The sequence below is a fragment of the Vitis riparia genome, chromosome 18 (genome assembly GCF_004353265.1).
Source record: "Vitis riparia cultivar Riparia Gloire de Montpellier isolate 1030 chromosome 18, EGFV_Vit.rip_1.0, whole genome shotgun sequence".
Taxonomy (NCBI): Eukaryota; Viridiplantae; Streptophyta; class Magnoliopsida; order Vitales; family Vitaceae; genus Vitis; species Vitis riparia.
Genome location: NC_048448.1, coordinates 25,285,312 through 25,305,641, shown reverse-complemented (window position 1 = coordinate 25,305,641; position 20,330 = coordinate 25,285,312). Strand labels below are relative to the sequence as shown.

General features: G+C 32.7%; 3 protein-coding genes across 6 annotated transcripts; 2 read left to right on the top strand and 1 right to left on the bottom strand.

Annotated features, from left to right (window-relative positions):
- The first annotated feature begins 3,051 nt into the window (after positions 1 to 3,051).
- Positions 3,052 to 8,410, top strand: LOC117907969. 4 transcript variants are annotated; one of them, XM_034821656.1, is made up of 4 exons: positions 3,052 to 3,253; positions 3,553 to 3,633; positions 5,219 to 5,289; positions 7,593 to 8,410. In XM_034821656.1, exons 3-4 carry the CDS (start codon positions 5,221 to 5,223, stop codon positions 8,160 to 8,162), a joined length of 639 nt encoding a protein of 212 aa, XP_034677547.1. In that variant the 5' UTR covers positions 3,052 to 3,253; positions 3,553 to 3,633; positions 5,219 to 5,220; the 3' UTR covers positions 8,163 to 8,410. The 4 variants fall into 4 exon arrangements, with proteins under 4 accessions (XP_034677547.1, XP_034677548.1, XP_034677549.1 ...); XM_034821657.1 differs by having other exon boundaries at positions 5,214 to 5,289; XM_034821658.1 differs by lacking the exon at positions 3,553 to 3,633 and having other exon boundaries at positions 5,214 to 5,289.
- A 6,151-nt stretch (positions 8,411 to 14,561) lies between these two features.
- Positions 14,562 to 17,930, top strand: LOC117907317 (peamaclein-like). The gene is made up of 3 exons (XM_034820820.1): positions 14,562 to 14,641; positions 15,885 to 15,933; positions 17,476 to 17,930. The coding sequence occupies exons 1-3, from the start codon at positions 14,579 to 14,581 to the stop codon at positions 17,655 to 17,657; spliced, it is 294 nt and encodes a 97-aa protein (XP_034676711.1). The 5' UTR covers positions 14,562 to 14,578; the 3' UTR covers positions 17,658 to 17,930.
- Positions 17,931 to 17,965: 35 nt separating this feature from the next.
- LOC117907316 (gibberellin-regulated protein 9) lies at positions 17,966 to 19,195 on the bottom strand. Its single transcript, XM_034820819.1, has 4 exons — positions 18,950 to 19,195; positions 18,801 to 18,854; positions 18,570 to 18,627; positions 17,966 to 18,271 (listed from the first exon to the last, which is right to left on the bottom strand). The coding sequence occupies exons 1-4, from the start codon at positions 18,992 to 18,994 to the stop codon at positions 18,090 to 18,092; spliced, it is 339 nt and encodes a 112-aa protein (XP_034676710.1). The 5' UTR covers positions 18,995 to 19,195; the 3' UTR covers positions 17,966 to 18,089.
- Positions 19,196 to 20,330: the final 1,135 nt, after the last annotated feature.

Below are 20,330 nucleotides of genomic sequence, written 5' to 3'. Positions count from 1 at the left end.
AGTTAAGAATCCAACGCTTCAAACCGTGTACGATTTGGAGCTGAAATGAGGAAGTTACATCCATTGGAAGCCAATCACTCCAAGCTGAAGGAAGAATTTTGCACAGCGTTGCGAAATCACCCTTTTGTTGCGAAATGATTTCGCAGCCTTTTTGCACAGTGCTGTGGATTTCCCCCTGAAGTTTCACGACACGTTGGAAGTCGAACACCGCAAGCTGAAAGCCAACTTTGCAGCGCTGCGGAATCAGCCTTTTGCTGCGAAGTGATTTCGTAGCCCTTTTTGTGCGTCTGCGAAATCTCGCAGACCTCGTTTTCACCTGTGAAATGGTCCTTAGTGCTTCCCGATATTTGCAACCGACACTTTTAGATATTTTCTTCAGATATTTTTGTATAAATTTCCATTTTCTCCTTATATTCAGCCACTCATGTAATTCCTTAGCTAGGAAGTATCCAAGGAAGGGTAAATTACCTTCCTATATAAACTCTCTTGTAAACACTAAAAAATGGACTCTCGGATGAGCTTTTTCCAGAGGATCCATCATATAGATATCATATATGTAATTGACGAATAGGGCACTTGCTCTGTTTCTTCTATATATTTTTGTTTTCTCGTTCTTTTTCTTTCTAGCCAACCAAACTCTGAGGATTTTTCCTCAGAAGATGAGAGGCTAGACTTTTTGTCTCTTGGAGTGAAGAAAGCCGGGTAAGTTTCCGAATGAAAAATTGGAAGCTTTGTGGTTTCAGCTATGAATGAAGAGAAAGTGTGACCCGTTAATGGTTTTTATCTTTTTAGTTAACTTAAAACACCTTTAAATCACCTAGGCCAACACTTGGTAAGGCAAGTGATCTCCGTCCATGGAGATTCACTAGTTTACCCCTTGCGAGCCTCTGGGAGGTGACTTGAAGGTAGGATTTTCTAGAATTGCCAACACTTGGTAAGCTTTTGGACTCTAAGGAGACATCCATTAGTTATCTCTTGCGAGCTTTTGACGGGTAATCCAAGGTTAAATATCACCTTGAATGACAAGTGCTAGGTGAGAGGTATGAGTCATTGCAAGGTGCATCAGTGAGAGGGATTTAGTGTTTGAACCCATTAATGGGAAGCATCTGTACAACACCGGTTGGAGAAGGAACTATATATTAATTCTCTAATGCGAGGAAAAGAAACAAGTGACCGGAACTCCCTTTTTGTATGAGGAATTTGAGCCTAGTGATCTGAAACTCCAATAAACACTTTTCTTTGTAAGTAAAATCAGTTACTATTTTTGGTTAGTTTAAAACCAAACCTTTTTCATTCAAACATCTTTATGTTTTATTTTAAAGCTAACCTTGAAATGAAAAGGCACCAATTCAGCTTTGAATTAATATCATTTGCAAAGTGAAAACCCATCCCAGTGAACGATCCTAGAGCCACTATGCTATAGTAGCTTTGTCTTTGCTACCCTAGTTTATGGTGTAATAGATTATAAATTTTGTTGATTACTCCCTCAATCAAGGAGCACCAGCTAGACATGAATCAGCTGAGACACCGATTAGGCATGAATCAAATCTATTGTGATAAACTCTCACATAGAGATAAATAAGAACATAGGATTAAAACCTATAGACATAGTAACAAAGGTTGTTGGAGATGAAGTCCTTTGATAGAGAACACTTGGAAATGCGCTGCATTGAAGACACAAACATAACAACAATGGGAAGAACTCACTGGAAAGGCTGCCAACAACAAGAGATGGAGCACCAGTCGATGACAAATGACAGAGCACAGGCCGGTGATAATAGTTAGATTAAACGGGTTGTGTGGCTTGCTATTTCCAGTTGTGAAGCTAGAACAATGGATCAACAAGAGTCGAAAGAGAAGAAAAAGACGACAACCGGTAGTAAAGCTTGGAGATGATGAGTTGAAACAAATTTATAATTATCACTAGAAAAGATTATTGGAGGAAAGGATCTCGACAAACTTGAATCTAATAAAAAAAAACCGTGTTGAAAATCTTGCTGGATTTTCAAAAGCCCAAAGAGCCCAAACATGCACCATATGATACAAATTTTAATAAACATTTCATAACTCAAAAATAGGATTGCATAGTTAATAGCAAATCTCTATTGTAATTAAAATATTAAAGTCTATACATGATAACTTTGGCTAAGAAAAATCAAATATAGAGTTATCATGGCTTTGTAGCATTTTAGGTTGTCGTCCTTTGGGATTAACTCTAAAGTGTTTATTTGTTTGGCTATTAGCTAGTCATAATCTCACCAAATTGTTATACTACGACCTTGAACGAATATTAAGCTTGTCCTAAAGTTTACAGTAGTTTTGACTTACGGGTGAGATCTTGAGGTAGTCATATATTCTCTATGGATTGAGTTATTGTTTATGGAGATCAATGACAACAAGTATTCTCAATACAAGTGCTATGATATCTTATGGAGATTGAGACAATGTGTCCTTTGGGTGATCCTAAGGATGACTTTTTAGGAAATCTATGGTCATAGTGGTTCCTTAATTGGAACTTGATATATGCTCTTTGTGCACTAGAGTATGTCAATTGATCATACAATAAAAAAATTTGAAACTCAAAGATTGTAGAGGTAATCTTGAAAGGTTGATAATATTCACCTTATTAGATTACAAACACAAGTTTATAAGGAGTTTGCATACAATAGATAGTAGATCACATACCTGAACTTATATATATATAAATATGCAATGTTGAGTTAACTTCAGAATTTGATTATGAGGGAGCTCATATTTTTATATGGGTCTTAGTGGTCCCTGCTAGAGCTTGTATTCCTTGATAACATGGTTTATAAGAGTTAGTTGAGTTTTCTATTCACATATGTGCATAAGGGTATTTTAGTAAATATATAAATTTGTATGAGACCTTGTGAATGGTCTCCCTAGACTAAGCTAATTAATTAATTAGAGCCTATAAAAGCCCACCTGTGTCTCATTCAGACTTTATCATTAAGATGAATGGTTGATACCCCGTGTTGTATATGTAGTCCAATTCGTACCATAAGGTCCATAACAAATGCCCAATTTTAGCAGCATAGGCCTTCATCAGAACAACTTGGGGAAAGCCAAGACCCAAGATCAGTGGTGGGCGTTGGTGGAGTTGGGTCCCACCTTCTCATAGCCCTTCGTTGCACCGTAGCCGATTGACCAGTATCCACCCAACGCATTCAACCCACAGTAGATCTCTCTCTTTGCTGCTGGCGTCGAGGAAGAAACTTACCTTTCTGTCCAGGTGCAATCATCTATTTCCACCTTACAGCCTTGGTTCCACATATTGATTTTCTGTTCTTTTTCATGCTTTGATTTTCATTGGGTTTCACTTTGATACATCTGTAAAACCATTCCGTTTCTGGGGTTTTCTTGTTTGCCATATCCATCTGTTTGGTTGCTGAGAAAAATTGAGGAAATGAGCATGTTATGTTCAAAATGCTTTATTTAGTGATTTAAGTTTTTGAGGCTTTTAGGTGTCCTCCTATTTGGGTCTCGGTTTATTGAAAATTTGAAATGGATATCCACTAAAATGAACTGTAGGAGATGGGATAGGCAGTGCACAGGATAGAAAAAGAAGAGAAGAGGAGCGTTTCTACATCTTACTGGAGTGTTCTGACTGGGGTAAGCATGGTTTTTTCGTGTTCTTAGAATGCTTGTAATGCACTCGAAAATCCCTTCCAAATTAAGCCCAGACTTAAACTATTAGTTATCCTTGGAAACCAATCAGGGTTTGCTCTTGAAGACTAACATATCAAAGTACGTCATTTTGTTAAGGCAAAGGTATTGATCTGTAGGATGAGTGAGTAGGTAGGGGCCCTATTAAGAGTTTTCAATGAGCTTTCCACATTTTATGTTGCTCTTATGCAGTTCTACATCTATTGGAAGCAAAGGACTTCATTTTTCCCTTTTTTTTTGGTGATTACAGGGTATCCCTAGTTGTACTCCCACTGGATAATAAAGGAAGGAAGCAAAGGGACTTTTAATGGAAGGACTTGGTTACATGTTCAAACATGAGTTTAGTGGAATGGGGTTTTAGTTGTCAGGGTTGGGATTCATTTGGGGTTGCTCTCACCTTCTATGGTCAATGAGGCTTTAATGGGAAGTGGCTCTGAAGTTTGATGTTTCATGAAGAATAGAGCAATTTATGGTTGTTATGGTGGGGGTTTTGTGGGGTGGGGATGGGGAGGAGATAAGCTTTCTGACAATACAACCTTTGTTTGGAGAAGGGCATCTTTCAACTAGTTTCCATTGTGTGTGTGCTGCATATAGGGGATATGGGGGGCTCAAATAAAAAAATCTGCCATGAATTTCAGTTTTAAAGGAACCTTAGGATGGAGGGTTGTTCCAATACCACCCTTCTTATAACTTTTCTAGTCGAAGAGTTAATCTCACTGGACCCCTTCCCTATACTTGCTGCTATGAAGAGGCGTCTTTCGTATCTCAAACCATATCCGACCTCTATTGAGCATGTTCACTTTCTCTACGGAGAATGACCTCAAAATAGGTTCTCATCTCCTGATGCATTCCTTGTTTTGTCTTTGATTTGGAACATATTTTAGCTGAGATAGCTAATGTGTGAGTTATTCCTAGTAGAGCTGGTTGTCCCATTATATGCATAGACAGACGATCAGTGATTTGAGCAAAATGTCTAGCTTATAATAAAAGTTATGCTATGTCACTAGCTGTATGATTAAAATTTCCAATATTACACATGCTGATAAGGTTTTTCTGAAATATATAGGGAAGGAAAATTGGAAGCTATCTTGATTCTTGTCTACTTCCAGGATGCCTCGTGAAAATATCTGAATGAAGCTAAATTCCCTGGAAGCAGCCAAGATAGCCCAAACCTGTGACAAAATAATATTTCAACACAATTAGAAGCTTTGTACTTAAATTCCATAATTCTTCATGTTTTAATTGAAGTCTGCTAGGTATGAAAGCTAGACACCAAGTAAATGAGATAGGCCACTTCTCTAAGGTACTTATCGATGGTTGTGAATAATAATAGTAAAAATCATTTTATGATGTTTTTGCCCTTGATACCTGTTTCAACTGTTAAGGAGTTTGGATGGGGATGTGGGAGGTGCTATGAGTCCCTATAGGGAGGAAAAGGAACAAAAAAATTAAAAGATACAATTAAAAATAAAATTATTATTTTATGATGTTTCTACCACCATTTATTCTTTTTTCTTTTTTGAAAGTGCAGGGATGCTTGGAAAATCATTTGCTTCTCCTTTGCTGACCTTGGATTTTGCAGCACGCTTATCTTTTTCTAGTGTGAGTACCACTTCCAGAGCTTATTACTAAGATGATGTTGGACAAAATGGAAATAACATTATTATAAATGGTTTTTGCACTATAAAACATGAAAATTGACTTATTTTGAATCCCATGCAAAACCAAATAAACTGATTTGATTTGTGCTCCAAAATCCACCTAAACTTTCTCGTACATTTAATAGCAAGAAGTCAAAATGCATAGATACTTTCCTTGGGCTAGTGAGGATTTTGAACTGTCTTCTATGTTAAGATTGTATGTCCTGGGTATCCTAGGGAAAAGAAGAAACAGAAATTCTTTATGGAGTAAAGGGACCTTCATTTAATGGTTTCGATTGGGATCTCAGGATCTCCATGGTCCTTACTTTCATCCCTATCAGAACAGAAAAGATGGATCTTTAAAAATTTAGCAATTCTTGGGACCAAGTTCATCTTATTTGCAGCTCCTTTTAGTTAGTTATTGAGGGGAAAAAAGGGTAATCTTAAGCTATAGGTCTCCAAGTAAGTCATGCTTGGATTGAGAACTCATGGACTTCTACTAACAGTGCGTATGACAGTGTTTCTATTCGAAGTGCTTTTAATAGAAGTGTTTTCTCTAAAAGTGTTTTTGGGAGAATTCCTATTAAGTGCTTCTCTAAGAAGAGTGATTTTTCAACTTTTTAAAAATGTTTCTGAACTTTGCCAATCACCCGATTTTTCTTCAAAAACGTTTTTAATTCTAGAAGTGTTTTCTAAAAACACTGCCAAACAAGCTAAGTATGACCCCAAACCCAATATTATATGAATGAAAATTAGTCTTGTGGATGGACCCATTTCAAGCCCTAAAAGTTGATAAAATAGTTGATAATAAGTAGGTTAAAATGAAGAAGCAACCCACATTTTCGGTTATTTCACATCTAGTAGTGGTGCAATAGAAATTAGCTTTTGAATATATGTGACTCATGTATTTTGTTTTTTTATGATTGAAACATCTTAAGGATTACCGGAGAAAGAAAGCATCTTAGAAGTTTTGAAGGAGATAAAACGCAAGCTCCATTTGTTGTTAGGAAAGTAATTCCTTGGCCTCTTTCCATGCAAGAATGGTTTCAGTGGTAAAAAATTTCCATACTCAAATGGTCTCGTCATTATCATGGAAAAGTTACTCAACACCAGGGGGTGGTCATTTCCTCTACTTTTGGCTAACATGAATACAAGAATATCAATCAGAGCCTCATGGTATATTTAATTTGTAAAGAAGCTGCTTAATCGCTGCAGCACAGTCATAAGTGGAAATGTCTGATTCCTTAGAAATAAACAGAGCTTTAGCAAGTTATGAAAATATTGTAAGCATGAACACTATAAGTAGAATGGAAATAGGGGCCAATTCAATTAGTTAGTTAAAGGAGAGTGTAAGTCATGTATTGAGATACGAGTCAAATACAGATGAAATGTATAAATCTCAGTAGAGATTGGAAATAGATGATTTATTCCTTTCACTTGTACTAGCAAAACAAGATTTGCTACCATCCTTTAGCTTTTAGTTTTTGGAAGTTAATTGGCATGTTTTCAGAAAATTGGTTAGATAGTAGAAGAAAATTATGAAGTTGACTAAAATGTTTAGTTTTATGGGCACAAAATGTTTGGGTAGTTAAGTTACTACATGTTCCAAACAACTACTATGTGAATATTAAAGGAGTGGTGACAAAAGAAAAGAGAGAAACCAAAGGTGAGTGAATCAGTCAGGAGTTGGAGATCAAACCGATGAAGGATTTAGCTGCAGGAAATTCATTTTAAGATACATTGATCATGTGCAGCAAATACTAAAGAATGCAGTGTTGGAGTTCAATTCAAGTTGAAGGAATTAAAAGGATAACAGGACAGCCAAAAGGACTGTTGGTTTAGGCTGCAGGAAAAAATGTGAATGACCAGTTTTTTAGAGAGAGATAGAGAGTAATTGGTTAAGTTGATCAGGTATAAAACTGGGGGTGGGAAAGTCCTGCAGCATTCTATTTCACATGGACGCTTCAGAAGTCGGGTTTTTCTGAAATTTTATTGCTAAAGTTCCTCACGCTGCATGTCACCATTAGGAAAATTATTAAACAGAGTGGATATTTTCTGTGACTAAGAATGTAGTAGTAAAGACCTGATCATGCTTGACCCTCAAAAAAGAACCGTAAACATTGAATAACAAAAGCATTGGGGCATAACTGAGATGCAATTGTCTTGACATCTTCCATTATTCTTGTACGTTGACCCATATACGGTTTTAAACAATCTCTTTTTAGCTTTTCTTCATAATAAGTTTTTCTTCTTTTCTCATTTCAGACTGATCTTGCAACAGTTGCACCAAATAACTTGAACTTCTCAAATGGCATTCTACCAAATGTGACCAGAGGTGCTTGTACCTCCCTTGCTGCAACTAAGAAATGGGAGTTGCATTCAACGGCACAAACTGCAAGTATAACACTGAACGATGAAGATAGGAAGGCATGGGAAGCATGCAAACAAGCTCTGTCAGTGTTTCAGTTCAGTGATGAGGAGGAAGACAAGATCCTTGGGAAAGCATTTGGCCATGTCCATTCACCTTACTGGAGCGAAGAGCGGAAGAAAGAAGTCCCACAATTTGAAATCGTGAGTGAAAAACTGGAGTATTTGAGGAGTTTAAACCTTTCTGATGACGATCTGGGCAAGCTCCTGAAGAAATTCCCTGAAGTTCTCGGGTGCAGTCTTGAAGAGGAGCTGAGGAACAATGTACAGGTCTTAGCCAAGGAGTGGGGAATAGAAGGTAAATCACTAAAAAACGTTCTTCTTCGTAACCCAAAGGTACTGGGTTACAACGTGGACTGCAGGGGAGATTGTATGGCACAATGCACACGCTGCTGGGTTCGGTTTTAGCTTTCATGAAACTTCAATGTTCTGTCTATGTCCAAGTTCTGTTTCTGCTCAATTATCTGTAATTCTTTAAGATGAAAATAATCTTCAATTTCTAGCATCGTAGCTGTGTTATGTGTTGCATTTTGAGGTCTGAGTTGGGTTGAAATCCATTGTAATTTTTGCTTTGTAAAAGATCTTGATATTCATGTGACAACACTCACTTTTAATTTTATTCATCAATAATTTGAGGCTATGCTTGGTTCCGAAAAGCTTTATCAGGGAAAGAAAAAAATTGTTGAGGTATATAATTTTATCATGTTTGATTTTACTATAAAAAATGCAAAAGTTAAATATAATTAAAATTATTAAGAAATTTGTATATTTTTAAATGATTTAATCTTTATATAGAAGAGTTAACTCCGTGAAAAAGTTTTGAAATGATATATAAAAATAGTTTATTAATTTTAAATATATTTTTTATTTTCTTTCATTTTTCTTTTCCCTATATTTTCTTTCAAACTTTTTAAGAATCAAACATAGTTTTAAAGTTTCTTCTTTATATCAAATTAAGATTTGTGAAAGTTATATATTTCCTATGTTTTTTTTTTTTATTATATTAACGTTAAAAAATAAAAAATAAAAAATAAATAAATAGACCAAAAGATCCAGGGTAGGAGATTGAATGTTTTAAATTCAACCAAAGTTGCAACACCGTGTAGATGAATTTCAACTATGGATAACACTTAAAAAGGGGTGAATGTTTTGATATTTTCTTTCAATCTTACCAACAAGAAAGCAAAACATAAGCAATAAGGGATGCACCGACACTCTCATGAGAGGATGATCGATGCAATTTATATGCAAATGAATCAACAATATTCAAACAAGATATACAAGGCATTTCAACTATTCAAAACACATTTTCTCATATCCATTAACACAAAAACCAAGTCAAATTATTTCATACTATTCCAAAGATTAAATGATTCAATTTCTACTCATTACCTTAATAGAACAACAAATTAAATCAATGGAAGTTTTATAAGCTAAATAAAATAAATGAAAAGATGAGATAAAGGTAAAAAAACTGTAACACCAAAATTTAAGATAAAAAACCTCCAAAGATATAAAAAACCACATTCCTCTAGGTAATTAAAAGTATTCACTACGGAGAAAATTAATTAAGTACAAGGATTTATCTTGTTCAAGTCTTTAATCCTGTCTCAGACCATTTGCCTAGAGCTTTTAAACTTCAACTACCCACTTTTTTCTTGTCTAGCATACTTGGAGTCCACACCAAACTTGATCTCGTCTTCTTGATTTCATACATGAAGAAATTTGGATTTTACCTTAAAGATGATGAATATAAGAGTAGGATTGAAACCTACATTGAATCAACCTATTTTTAAAGAAATTTTCTCACTTAAAAGATATTTTTTAACTCAAACTTGTCAAATTTTCTTTGAAATTAAACATCCCATAAATAGGTAAAGAACTTGAAACTCAAGGAAGACCATCTAGTTCTCACAATTTTGAAACCTTCTTCTAGAAATAGGGCTTAAATGCTAGGGTTTTAAACTCCATCAAACGTTTTAGATTTATTTGAGAAAAATGAAGATTTTGCAAATATGATCAAATCCTAATTGATTAGACGGGACTATGAAATTCTGGGTATACTAAAAATTGTTACCCTTTAGTGTGGCCAATCAAAAATTGATTCAAATGTTCTAAGTACAATTTTTTACACGCTTAAACTTTAACTCCAATTTTCAACAAAAAAAAAAAAAGTTTAAAACTTGGTTGATCATTGTTTAATATCATCCATCACTTAAAAAACTTTCACCCTCTCCCTTAACAATCTTCAATCATGGTCTACTTGGAATGACGTACAAGAGTTAAAGGGAGGATTTGAAGCAAATGAGCTAGGAGAACACAATGAGAATTGACCCGAAATTGCCAATACACAAAGATGCTTACACTCTTCCCCTTTGGCAATTTTAGGGCAAAAACCCTTTACAACTCAGATGAGTACAAGTATACCTTAACCCAATCTCGTATAAGACACAAATACTCATCCTCACAACCTAGATACTACAAAACCTACCACTAAAATTTGATAAACATAAACTGGTTAGTAGCACCTACACAACATGGGAAAAATATTCATAGATAACACCATATGTAAAGTATCTTGAATGAGTCAAAACATTCTATACCAAAACGAGCAATATCCAATAATTCCAATAATATCAACTTGTAGAAATCTCTCTCCCTATTGTCCCAGAAATAGACTAAGGGAAGAAATAAATCATTTCAAAATCCTAAAATATATCCTCAATATTGCACATACAATTAACCAATAATAAAAAAAAACATTTGTATAAACCAATACTCTAATAGAAATTCAATATCCATGTAAACAATTATTAGCAAAATATATCAACATTGACATCCTCCCCCTCAACCCAACTATATATGGGATTAGATAAGAAATTTTGAGAAAGAAGCTTTAGGACACCAACCTTTTAGAAATATGAAAGAACCAAGATTAAGCCCCAAATTGAACATAATATCACATTCAAGCTCCAACACTAATATTGAAAACATTAAGAAGCTAGCACCAATTGACTCTCACATTTTCCATTTTAATAAATTTCCTTCCTCTTCTCTGTCTTTCTCTCTTTCTCTCTTTCTCTCTTTCTTTTTATTTTTTTTTTAAAAAAACAAAAACTTAAAGAAAAGTGGCTATGATCACAAATTGATTACCAATTTGATTATACAAACACAACTCTCGGTCAAGCTCAAATACAATTGACTGATCAGAATTTCAGTTGTACTTTTGATCATACAACATCAGGTCCCGATTTTGGTTGAAAGTCTAGTGATCACCCTTTCTATCATAAACAATCAGCTCTCAATTTCGCTTTCAAAAAATAGGTGATCAAATGAGCTATGCAAAAAATCATCAAAATGAGCTAAAAATTCTATACAAACTTAAGAAAAATGAGAAAGATGGTGCAAACAAAGTTAATGATCCTAAGCAAATATTCAAAATAAAGCATTAAAGCTTAAAACAAGAATCATTTAGCATTTGATGATTTATATTCATAACAATAAAAAATGCTAACAAGAGACTTTTGAGTTGAAGAGACAAGGCAATGATCATATGAAACTCATCAATTTATCATATGATAAGGATAAAAAGTAAGGGATTATTAACACTCCATTAAGTGATTTTTAACCAAAAAATAAAAAAACTCACTTATAAGTCCATAAAAAGCTAACAATGATAGATACTTTCCACTTATAAGACTATATATTATATCCATGAACCAAAACTTATTTTCAAGATCACCTTCATCGTGAGAGCAACTTAATTTTATTTCCCTTGAAGTCAATTTACATCTCTTTATATTAGATTTCTATTTAACATGATCAGATTATATCTTAAAGTACTTTTGCATCATTATAATAAAATAACAATTTGTAAAAAGAAAAATAAGCACAAGTCCTCATAAGAACATCAATCATGATTGAAATAGAAAAAAAAAAAATAATATAAGGAGATACCAATGTGTGGAAATAGTTAGGTAAACTATCCTAAGCTTTAGATCATTAGGGTGTATGAAAAAACTATCGTACACTCTCTAGATCTATGCAAATGAAAGCAAATAGATATTTAAACATAGATCCGTGAAAATAGAAGCAATACCTACATGTTATATAAACGTTTCATGATCAATTCTAGTTGGTGAAGAGGTGATGCAAATTTCGAAAACCAAGAGATCTTTCATCATATAGCTTTCTTTCTTGAATCCTAGCACATGAGGATGGTGGAATCCTCTCTAATGGGATGGAGGCTAGGGTTCCTCACTATGGAAGGCTAAATGGCAAAGATGATATAAATTCTAAACCCTTAAGGGGGCACATATAAGCTTACCTATAGGCTTAAGTGATTTGAACTCATTTTAGGTTTGGGTCACTTAATCTAGCATGTAGGGTCTTAATTAATTAATTAGCTTATTCTAGAAAGACCATTCATAAGCTTGTTCAACCTTCCCTATTTATCAAAACACCATTATGCTCACATATGCATAAAGAATCCAAATATCCCTTAAATAATGTGCTATCAAGGAATATATGAATATATATATATATATATATACTGAGACCCATAAGAAAATATTGACTCCCTCGTAATTGAATTCTAAAATTGACTTAACATCTCATTACAAAAGGGGTTTCATCATCAAACAATAGATAATGAAGTCTTCAAATGACAAAAAACGTTCAAGCTTTCTTTCTTCAAGAAATCTTCAAAATTTCTTCAGTTCTTCTAAAAATCTTTAAATTTTCTTTTAAATCGTAAGTTATCAAGGAATTTCTTTAAGAGTTTTTAAAATTTTCTTCAATCTTCCAAGTGTGCTTTGAAATGAAAGGACCTCTCTATTTATAGAGTTGAAAATTTTATTTAAATATTATCTCTTGAATTTTTTAGAAATAATTATTATTCTAATTGTTATAATTAATTAATTTATAATATTTATTTTTATTATCATAGTTAATTCATGTGTGTAGTGATGGAGAAACCTGAATAAAAGACTATTTGAGGAAGACTTTTTCTAATGTTGTACAATATGAATAGATACAAAATATATAGAAAAAAAATTGTACAATTGGAACTCTTAGAAATCAGTTGTAATACACATGAAATACATTAATGAATAATCTTTATTTTCCTAATTTTGATCATATCCTTAACTACCCAAAAATATTATGATGAGTTTAAATTAGGAAAAATGTCAATCTTAATTTTCATAAATCAAAGGGTAATCTGAGTTGTTTTTCTACACTCCTTAAGCTGGTTCGAAAATATCAATGAGACCTAACTTGTTGACTAGTAGCTCAAATGCTTGTTTAGGTAGACCTTTGGTGAGGATATCTACTAGTTGTTCATTAGTTGACATGAACGACATACAAATTAATCCACTCTCCATCTTTTCTTCAATAAAATGTTTATCTATCTCAACATGTTTAGTTATGTCGTGTTGCACTGGACTGTTAGCAATATCTATGGGTGTCTTATTATCATAGTAAAGCTTCATTAGTCCCTCAATTTTGATCCTTAATTCTTCAAGTAGTTTTCTCAACTAGAGGTGCTCACACATACCTTGAGGCACAACTCTCACTTCTGCCTTAGCGCTACTTCTTGCCACAATTATTTGTTTCTTACTTCTCTAGGTTACAAGATTTCTACCAACAAACATATATGGTAACCTAAATTAGATCTTCTATCTTCAATTGAACCTACCCAATCTAGATTTGTAAATGCTTTCACTCGAATCTGTTCATCATTTTTGAATAATAAACCCCACTTGGAGTTTTCTTGAGGTATTTTAAGATTTTGTACACAACTTATAAATGCTCCCTTTTAGGTGCATGCATGAATTAGCTCACCATACTAACAAAGAAAACCATATCTGGTCTGATACGTGATAAATAAATCAACTTTTCCACAAGTCCTTGATAGCTCCCCTTATTGACACACTTTTACCACTTTCGGCAAGGCCAATTTTATGATTTGGGTCAATTGGAACTTTGGTAGGCTTGCAACCTAGCATTCCTACTTCCTTCAACAAGTGTATATTTTCTTTGTGTGACTACAATACTAGTCTTTGAACACCCCACTTCCATACCTAAGAAATATCTTCGAAGACTCAAATCCTTTATCTCAAATTCCTTTGCAAGTTCCTTTTTCAGATGATCAATTTCAAATACATCACCCTCTATCAAAATTAAGTCATCAATATATACTATTAAAATGATTGCTTCACCTTCCATGGAAGATTTGAAAAACATGGTGTGATCTAACTTTATAGATACCTTATCCCCTTAATAGACTTTGAAAAAGGATCAAACCAAGTCTTAGAAGATTGTTTTAATCCATATAATGATCATTGTAACTTGCACACCTTTTCTCTACACACCTTTTCTCTACCATAATTTAATTTCTTTAAAGCCAGGTGGTAACTGCATATAGACTTCTTCAAGTTCACCATTCAGAAAAGCATTTTTGACATCAAGTTAGTGGAGAAGCCAATTTAAGTTTGCTGCAAGAGATAATAAAACTCTCACAGTATTCATCTTGGCAAGGTCAGTGAATACTGTAATGCATTGAATTTCTTTTTTTTTGTCACACGTTATTATTGGAATTACTTTAAAAAATATCTGGTTGCTAATGGATCATGCATTTGAATAGGAGAGTTTGTAGGTAAGCCTAAAAACATGAGTTGTGGGTAATTATCTCCCTGCATAAAGATAGGAGCCATACTATTAATTCCCTCTATAAAGAGGCATTTCCGATATCATCACAAAACGCCACATTCCTCTCTCTCTCTCTCTGTTCTTTGAGTTGTTGGATATTTGAAGCTCTGACAATGGCTACCAATAAGGCATTGACACTGGTGTTGGTCATCCTTTGTTTTGTTCTCGTTCATGAGGTATGTGTTAGGGAGGTTTTAATTTCTTTTTCTCATGGAGAATGAGGGAAAGGAAATGGGAAAATAACCAAAAAATTAAAAATTAAAAATTAAAACGGAAAGTAAAGAAATAAATTTGAAGTGATTTTTATATCAATCTTCAACTTTTTTTCACTTTTTTTTTTTTCTTTAAGTGGATGAGAAGTTTAAAAATGCGTAAATTTTTTAATAAATTTTTCTTTTTTTAGCATTTTAATAAATTTCAAAACTTCATTTTCTAAATGAGAAAATTATGCTATAACTGGTTTTTAATTCCAGAATACTGACATTTTACCATTAATCCTCCAGACTTTTTTGCCAAATCTTTTTTTGGGCCCTTTCAAAAACATTGAGTTTGGGTTGATTCCCCTTTAGCCCACTAATCCTTAGAAAGGGAGGAGTATAAAGCATTAAGATATGAAAACTAAGTTTGAGTTTATTAGTTTTTGAAATATGTTCTCTAATGTTTTGTGAAGCATATGTTTGTTTAAAATTTTGAAATATTTTTAATTTGTTTTTAATATTTCTAAATATGTTTTAAAAATAATTTTTATATTTAAGACTTTATTTTTAATCATTCTTTATATTTTTATAATTATTTTCTAAAACAACCTTAAAAAAATGAAAACAACTGAAAAATAGTTAAAGTACACTTTTTTTCTATTTTTAAGAATAGAAAACAAAAATAGTTTTTCATGTAAACTTAGGACCCATTTAACCATATTTCCCAAAACTTGTTTTTAAAAACTGTTTTTTATTTTTATTCTTGAACTTAAAAATTGTTTTTAAAAAAAGTTTAAAAAAACTATTTTTAACTATTTTTAAATCATATAATAAAACATATTCTTATTTTTTTATTCTTGAAAACAGTTTTCAAACAAGAGTTTAGTATGCCTATGATAAGTCTATGTTGAAATCATTTTTCAGATTAACATTCTTTGGAACTTTTTTTATGATAAATTTTTAATTCTAAAGTTGTTGGATGGTGTTTCATTTATGCTTGATTTTTCTTGAATGATAGCTTAATTTTGAACCTCCATTCTAGTAAAAATAAATAACAATAAAAATAATTAAGTAAAGAAACGGTGCGATGGGTTGAGTTAGTTGGATTAAGTCACATCATAATATTTTCTATTATTATTATTATTATTATTATCATTATTATTATTATTATTACTATTATTATTATTGCTGATTCAAATTTAATTTTGAAATTTTATGTCAGTTGGAGACCAACAGTGGACATCTGATGACAGCTAATGCTGAAAAAATAGGTGAGTCCAATTTCATGCAATCGGAAATAATTAATCTCAGTAGTTTATTTTCCTTTTTTTTTTTTGGAAATTAAACAAAGGAAAGGGATTTAATGATACCAAAATTCTGAACAGAAAATATACTGATATTTTTAGTGATATCTTTCTTCCAATAATGTTCATTAAAATTAATGAAAAGTATTTCATTAACCAATTTTTGTTGCATAATTCTGTTTTCTTAAGGAAGAATTTCCAATAAAAGTTAGTAATTTGGGTACCCAAAATTTATACTATGACCAAATAATTTTTTTTATGAAATAGAAACTTTATATTTGTATAAACAATGAAAGATAATAAACCAGATAGCATTTGTAGGAAGTGGGAAAATCTAGTTGAATATGATCACTAACAATTTAAGGAAAAAAATCATGTGAAATGTCACTGGTGTTGTGATGTTGGGGTTTAGTGTCTTGAATTTAACATTAAGACGAAGGGCTAATTTTATTTTATTTCTTATGAGATTTTGGCTAAATATATTTAGCCCCCATAAGTTTAAAATTTCATCATGCACCTCCTTTATTTTGAGTGAGAGGGGAGATGAATGAAAATAATAAATGAAAAAGATAAGGAATGTATTTAATGAAATTTTAGACTGGGATTAGGAGTATTTAGTCGAAACCTAAGAGGAGGAGATGAATGAAATTAACCCTTAAAATAAAGTTTTTAGGTTAGTGTTTTTCTCCTCTTCTCAATATAAATTAAGAACATTGTCATTTTATCCTATAAGAAAATAATAAAATTACCACAATTTTTTACTATCTTTTATGGGTAAATCATGCAAGTTAGGGGTGACAATTTGTATTGATAGATCATGTTCGTGTCATGTTAAAACTTAGATATTCTACTATATAATTCAATCCAAACTTGACACAAATAATAATCGTATAAAAAACTTGAACCCAAATATTACTTAATTATTAAATAAATAACAAGTCGTGTGACCTATTTAATAATCGGGTCCTCCTATTTAATAATCATGTTGACTTCGGTCTTGTGTATGTCTGTATGATTAATGTATCAATCAAGTATGTTTTTTACTCAATTGACATATTTATTTAAAAACAAATTTAAAATGAGTCAATATGGATTGAATAGTTTAAAGATATAACTTAGTTAATAGCGAGATTATTAAATAGGTCAATTCAGGTCGATTTGGGTTATATAAGTTGATCTAAAAATTACTTATTTATTAAACGAATTATGTAGATTGACTCAAATTTGACTTAAACTCAATTATATTCAACCCAAAGTCATAAAAAATGTGTTAGGTTCGTTTCTTGTCAACAAATTATATCAAATTTTGTCACCCATAAGACAAGTCTTGTTTAATTCTATTGTTGCATATTTTAGTTTCAATTGTTGTCCTTAAACTTAGCATACCTCTTATCGAAAAATAGTGGGAAATGGTGCATAGTTTCCAACATATAATAAGGTTTGATGACTGATGAGGTAGGTTGATGTTGATATTAAAATATAGCTGAAAGGAGTTGTATGAATTGTCAGACTGCAAATCCAAGTGTGCATACCGATGCAGCAAGGCGGGGTGGCATAAGCTATGTCTTAGAGCATGTAACACTTGCTGCGAGAGGTGTAACTGCGTGCCACCGGGTACTGCCGGCAACGAAGATGTCTGCCCTTGCTATGCCAAGATGACCACCCATGGTGGTAGGCACAAATGTCCTTAATTATTAGGAACAATTTATTTTCGATCTTCAGGTTTCCATGTATATACAATACGTACAAGTACATATGTAACTGTATGCATGCTTACCAAAATGTACAAGAATAAAACCAGAAGCATGCCGGTAGGTATTTTTCCTTATATTTGGACTCCTAAGTGAGACATTTTGAAGGACTTCAAATGGATCTTCATCTCTTCTTCCTTTGCCTCTACTTTGTCGCTTGCCCATTTTAATTTAGGTTATGTTTAGTTCCAGAAATTTTTGAGTTGTCTAATACGATATATAGACCAAATATCTCACGTTGGAATCTCTAAAAATCCAGATCAAAAGCATAGATGGAATTTATTCCTTGCTACAAAATAAAAGGCAACATCGGGAGGTCTCCCACACGCAAAGAGCAAATAAAGTAAGATGAATAAATGGACGGGATAGATTCTAAGGGCACTTGGGCTTGTGGCCATGTGTCTTGAGACTGGCATAGCATGGGCACATATTCTTGTTGCCGTAAGTGCCTGGAGGAACGCAGTGGCATCTCTTGCAGCAAGTTTTACATGCGCGGCTGCACACATTCTTCCTCGATGCCTTCCTGCATCTCCTTGAACATGCATAACTGCAATCTGTTTCATCCATTAGGAAAAAAATATATCAGCAGTGATTTCCACTTTTCAAGCTCTCCATTCTGATTGTTCTACCTAATATTTAGGAGAGAAAACAAAGCAGTACATATATATACATACAACAGAGGATCAATATTTAGTCCAATTCATAAAAAATTTCTCTTCAACCAATCATGTAAACATTCTTCAGGCACCCTCAATAAAGGGAATTGGAGATTCTGATCCATCCATAGCCATAGAGAGAGGGAGAGAGTACACTGTTATCAAACTTTCATAAATTATGTGCAGAGCTACTTACTGATTTTCCGAGGATGAGATTTTTTGTGCAGAGCTACTTCATCTCTGCTTTCATCCACCTGTACCCAAAGGATTAGATTCAAGACACCAAATCAATTAGGCTGCCAAAACAATAATTTGCAAGAAAAAAAAAAAAGACATTGGGTTTTTAGTTCAGATGTTCTTCCTTAGGTATCTTGTTGTAAGATTGGCCAATTCAGGCAGAAAAGTACCATCAGAGAGAAAGACTTACACTTGTAAGAGAATGTTTTGCATTACTGATAACCAATGAAGCTTCTGCAAAAGCCTGAAAAAAATGTACATCATAGTACAAAATTAATCAAATTTAGGCCCAAAAAAAAAGACCATGGAACTATGATAGAGTTTCTAAATGCAATGCACCTGCAGGAGAAGGATGGAGATAATGAAAACTGAAAAGAGCTTCATGGTGAAAAGGAGTAGGGGCTACAGGATTTTGCAGATTGAAAGTGGGTGAAGAAGAGGATGGCCTCTTTTATAGGGTTTTGGTAACTTTAGCTTATGATAGAAAAGATGGTAAAAACTCACAGGCTTGGAGTTGAGGGACTGACTGATAAAATATTAAGCAGGTAGGACAACACTTTTTTGGTAGCTTCCCTTGGCATTTTAGCCTTTAGTTTTTATTGCATTAGCTATAGTAGTGTTGTGTTAGAGCAGAGTCGGTGGTGTATGGACCAGAGAGAGAAAGAAGATGGTCCCCTTACCAATTGGCCATGTCTCATGGCATGTGAACGAGGGAGCAAAATAAGATGCATCAACACATAAAGCATTGCATATCTACCAAAAAAAGATAAAAACATTGCATATGATGCCTTGTATTATTGAATGAATAATTGAGTATAATCTTAAAAAGAAGGAAAAAAACAAAAAAACAAATAGAGAAGTAATGATAATGTTATTTTTATTAGAATTATCTCATATTTAATGAACCTTTAATTTTAAGTCATGAATATACATTCTTCAACTTTTAACTAATAGCAAAAATAATAATAAAATAATAATAATAATAAAATTATGGTAACAGTTGCTCTTTGCATATCATCTATGACTTGAATGTCTTTAAATTTTGGAATTCAGGATTTATTTTTTATCTTTTAGTTCTAAAATTTTCTTTATCTTTTATGATAGCCCTTGTCTATAGGGTAATCCAGAGTGGCGCATGGAAAACATGAAGGGGCTATTTTCAGCAGTCACGTGAAACGGCCTTGACAATCTGTTTGAAGAAAAAAAATTCATGTTAATAGCAAGTTTTTAACTATCCAAAGCAAAACAATTTTGTTACTTTGTGTAGAGTTGTTGGCTATTAATAGTTTCACGATAACAATTTTATCTTGATATATTTGGTTCCTCGAAAGTATTAAGAAAAGTGTAAGTTTATTGTATGTATTGGCAATTCCAGGTCAAATTTCTCATTATGTCTCTTAACTCATATTCTTTAAATCCTCCCTCGGATACTTGCCTTTTCCAAATTGTTTAGTATTTGAAGATGATCATCTATTCACCCCCTCTAGGTGTTATTTATAGGTGAGATTCATCTTCAAAAAGAGAAAAACATTAAGAAAAATAGTTTTCTCATTTTTTATTTCACCATAAAAAAAAAAGAGAGAAATATAATTAAAATTATTTAAAAATTTATACATTTTAAAATTATTTAATTTTTGTATAAGGAAATAAAATAAGTGAAACAAATTTAAAGAAACATGCAAAATAATTTATTGACTTTGAATCTATTTTTTATTTTCTT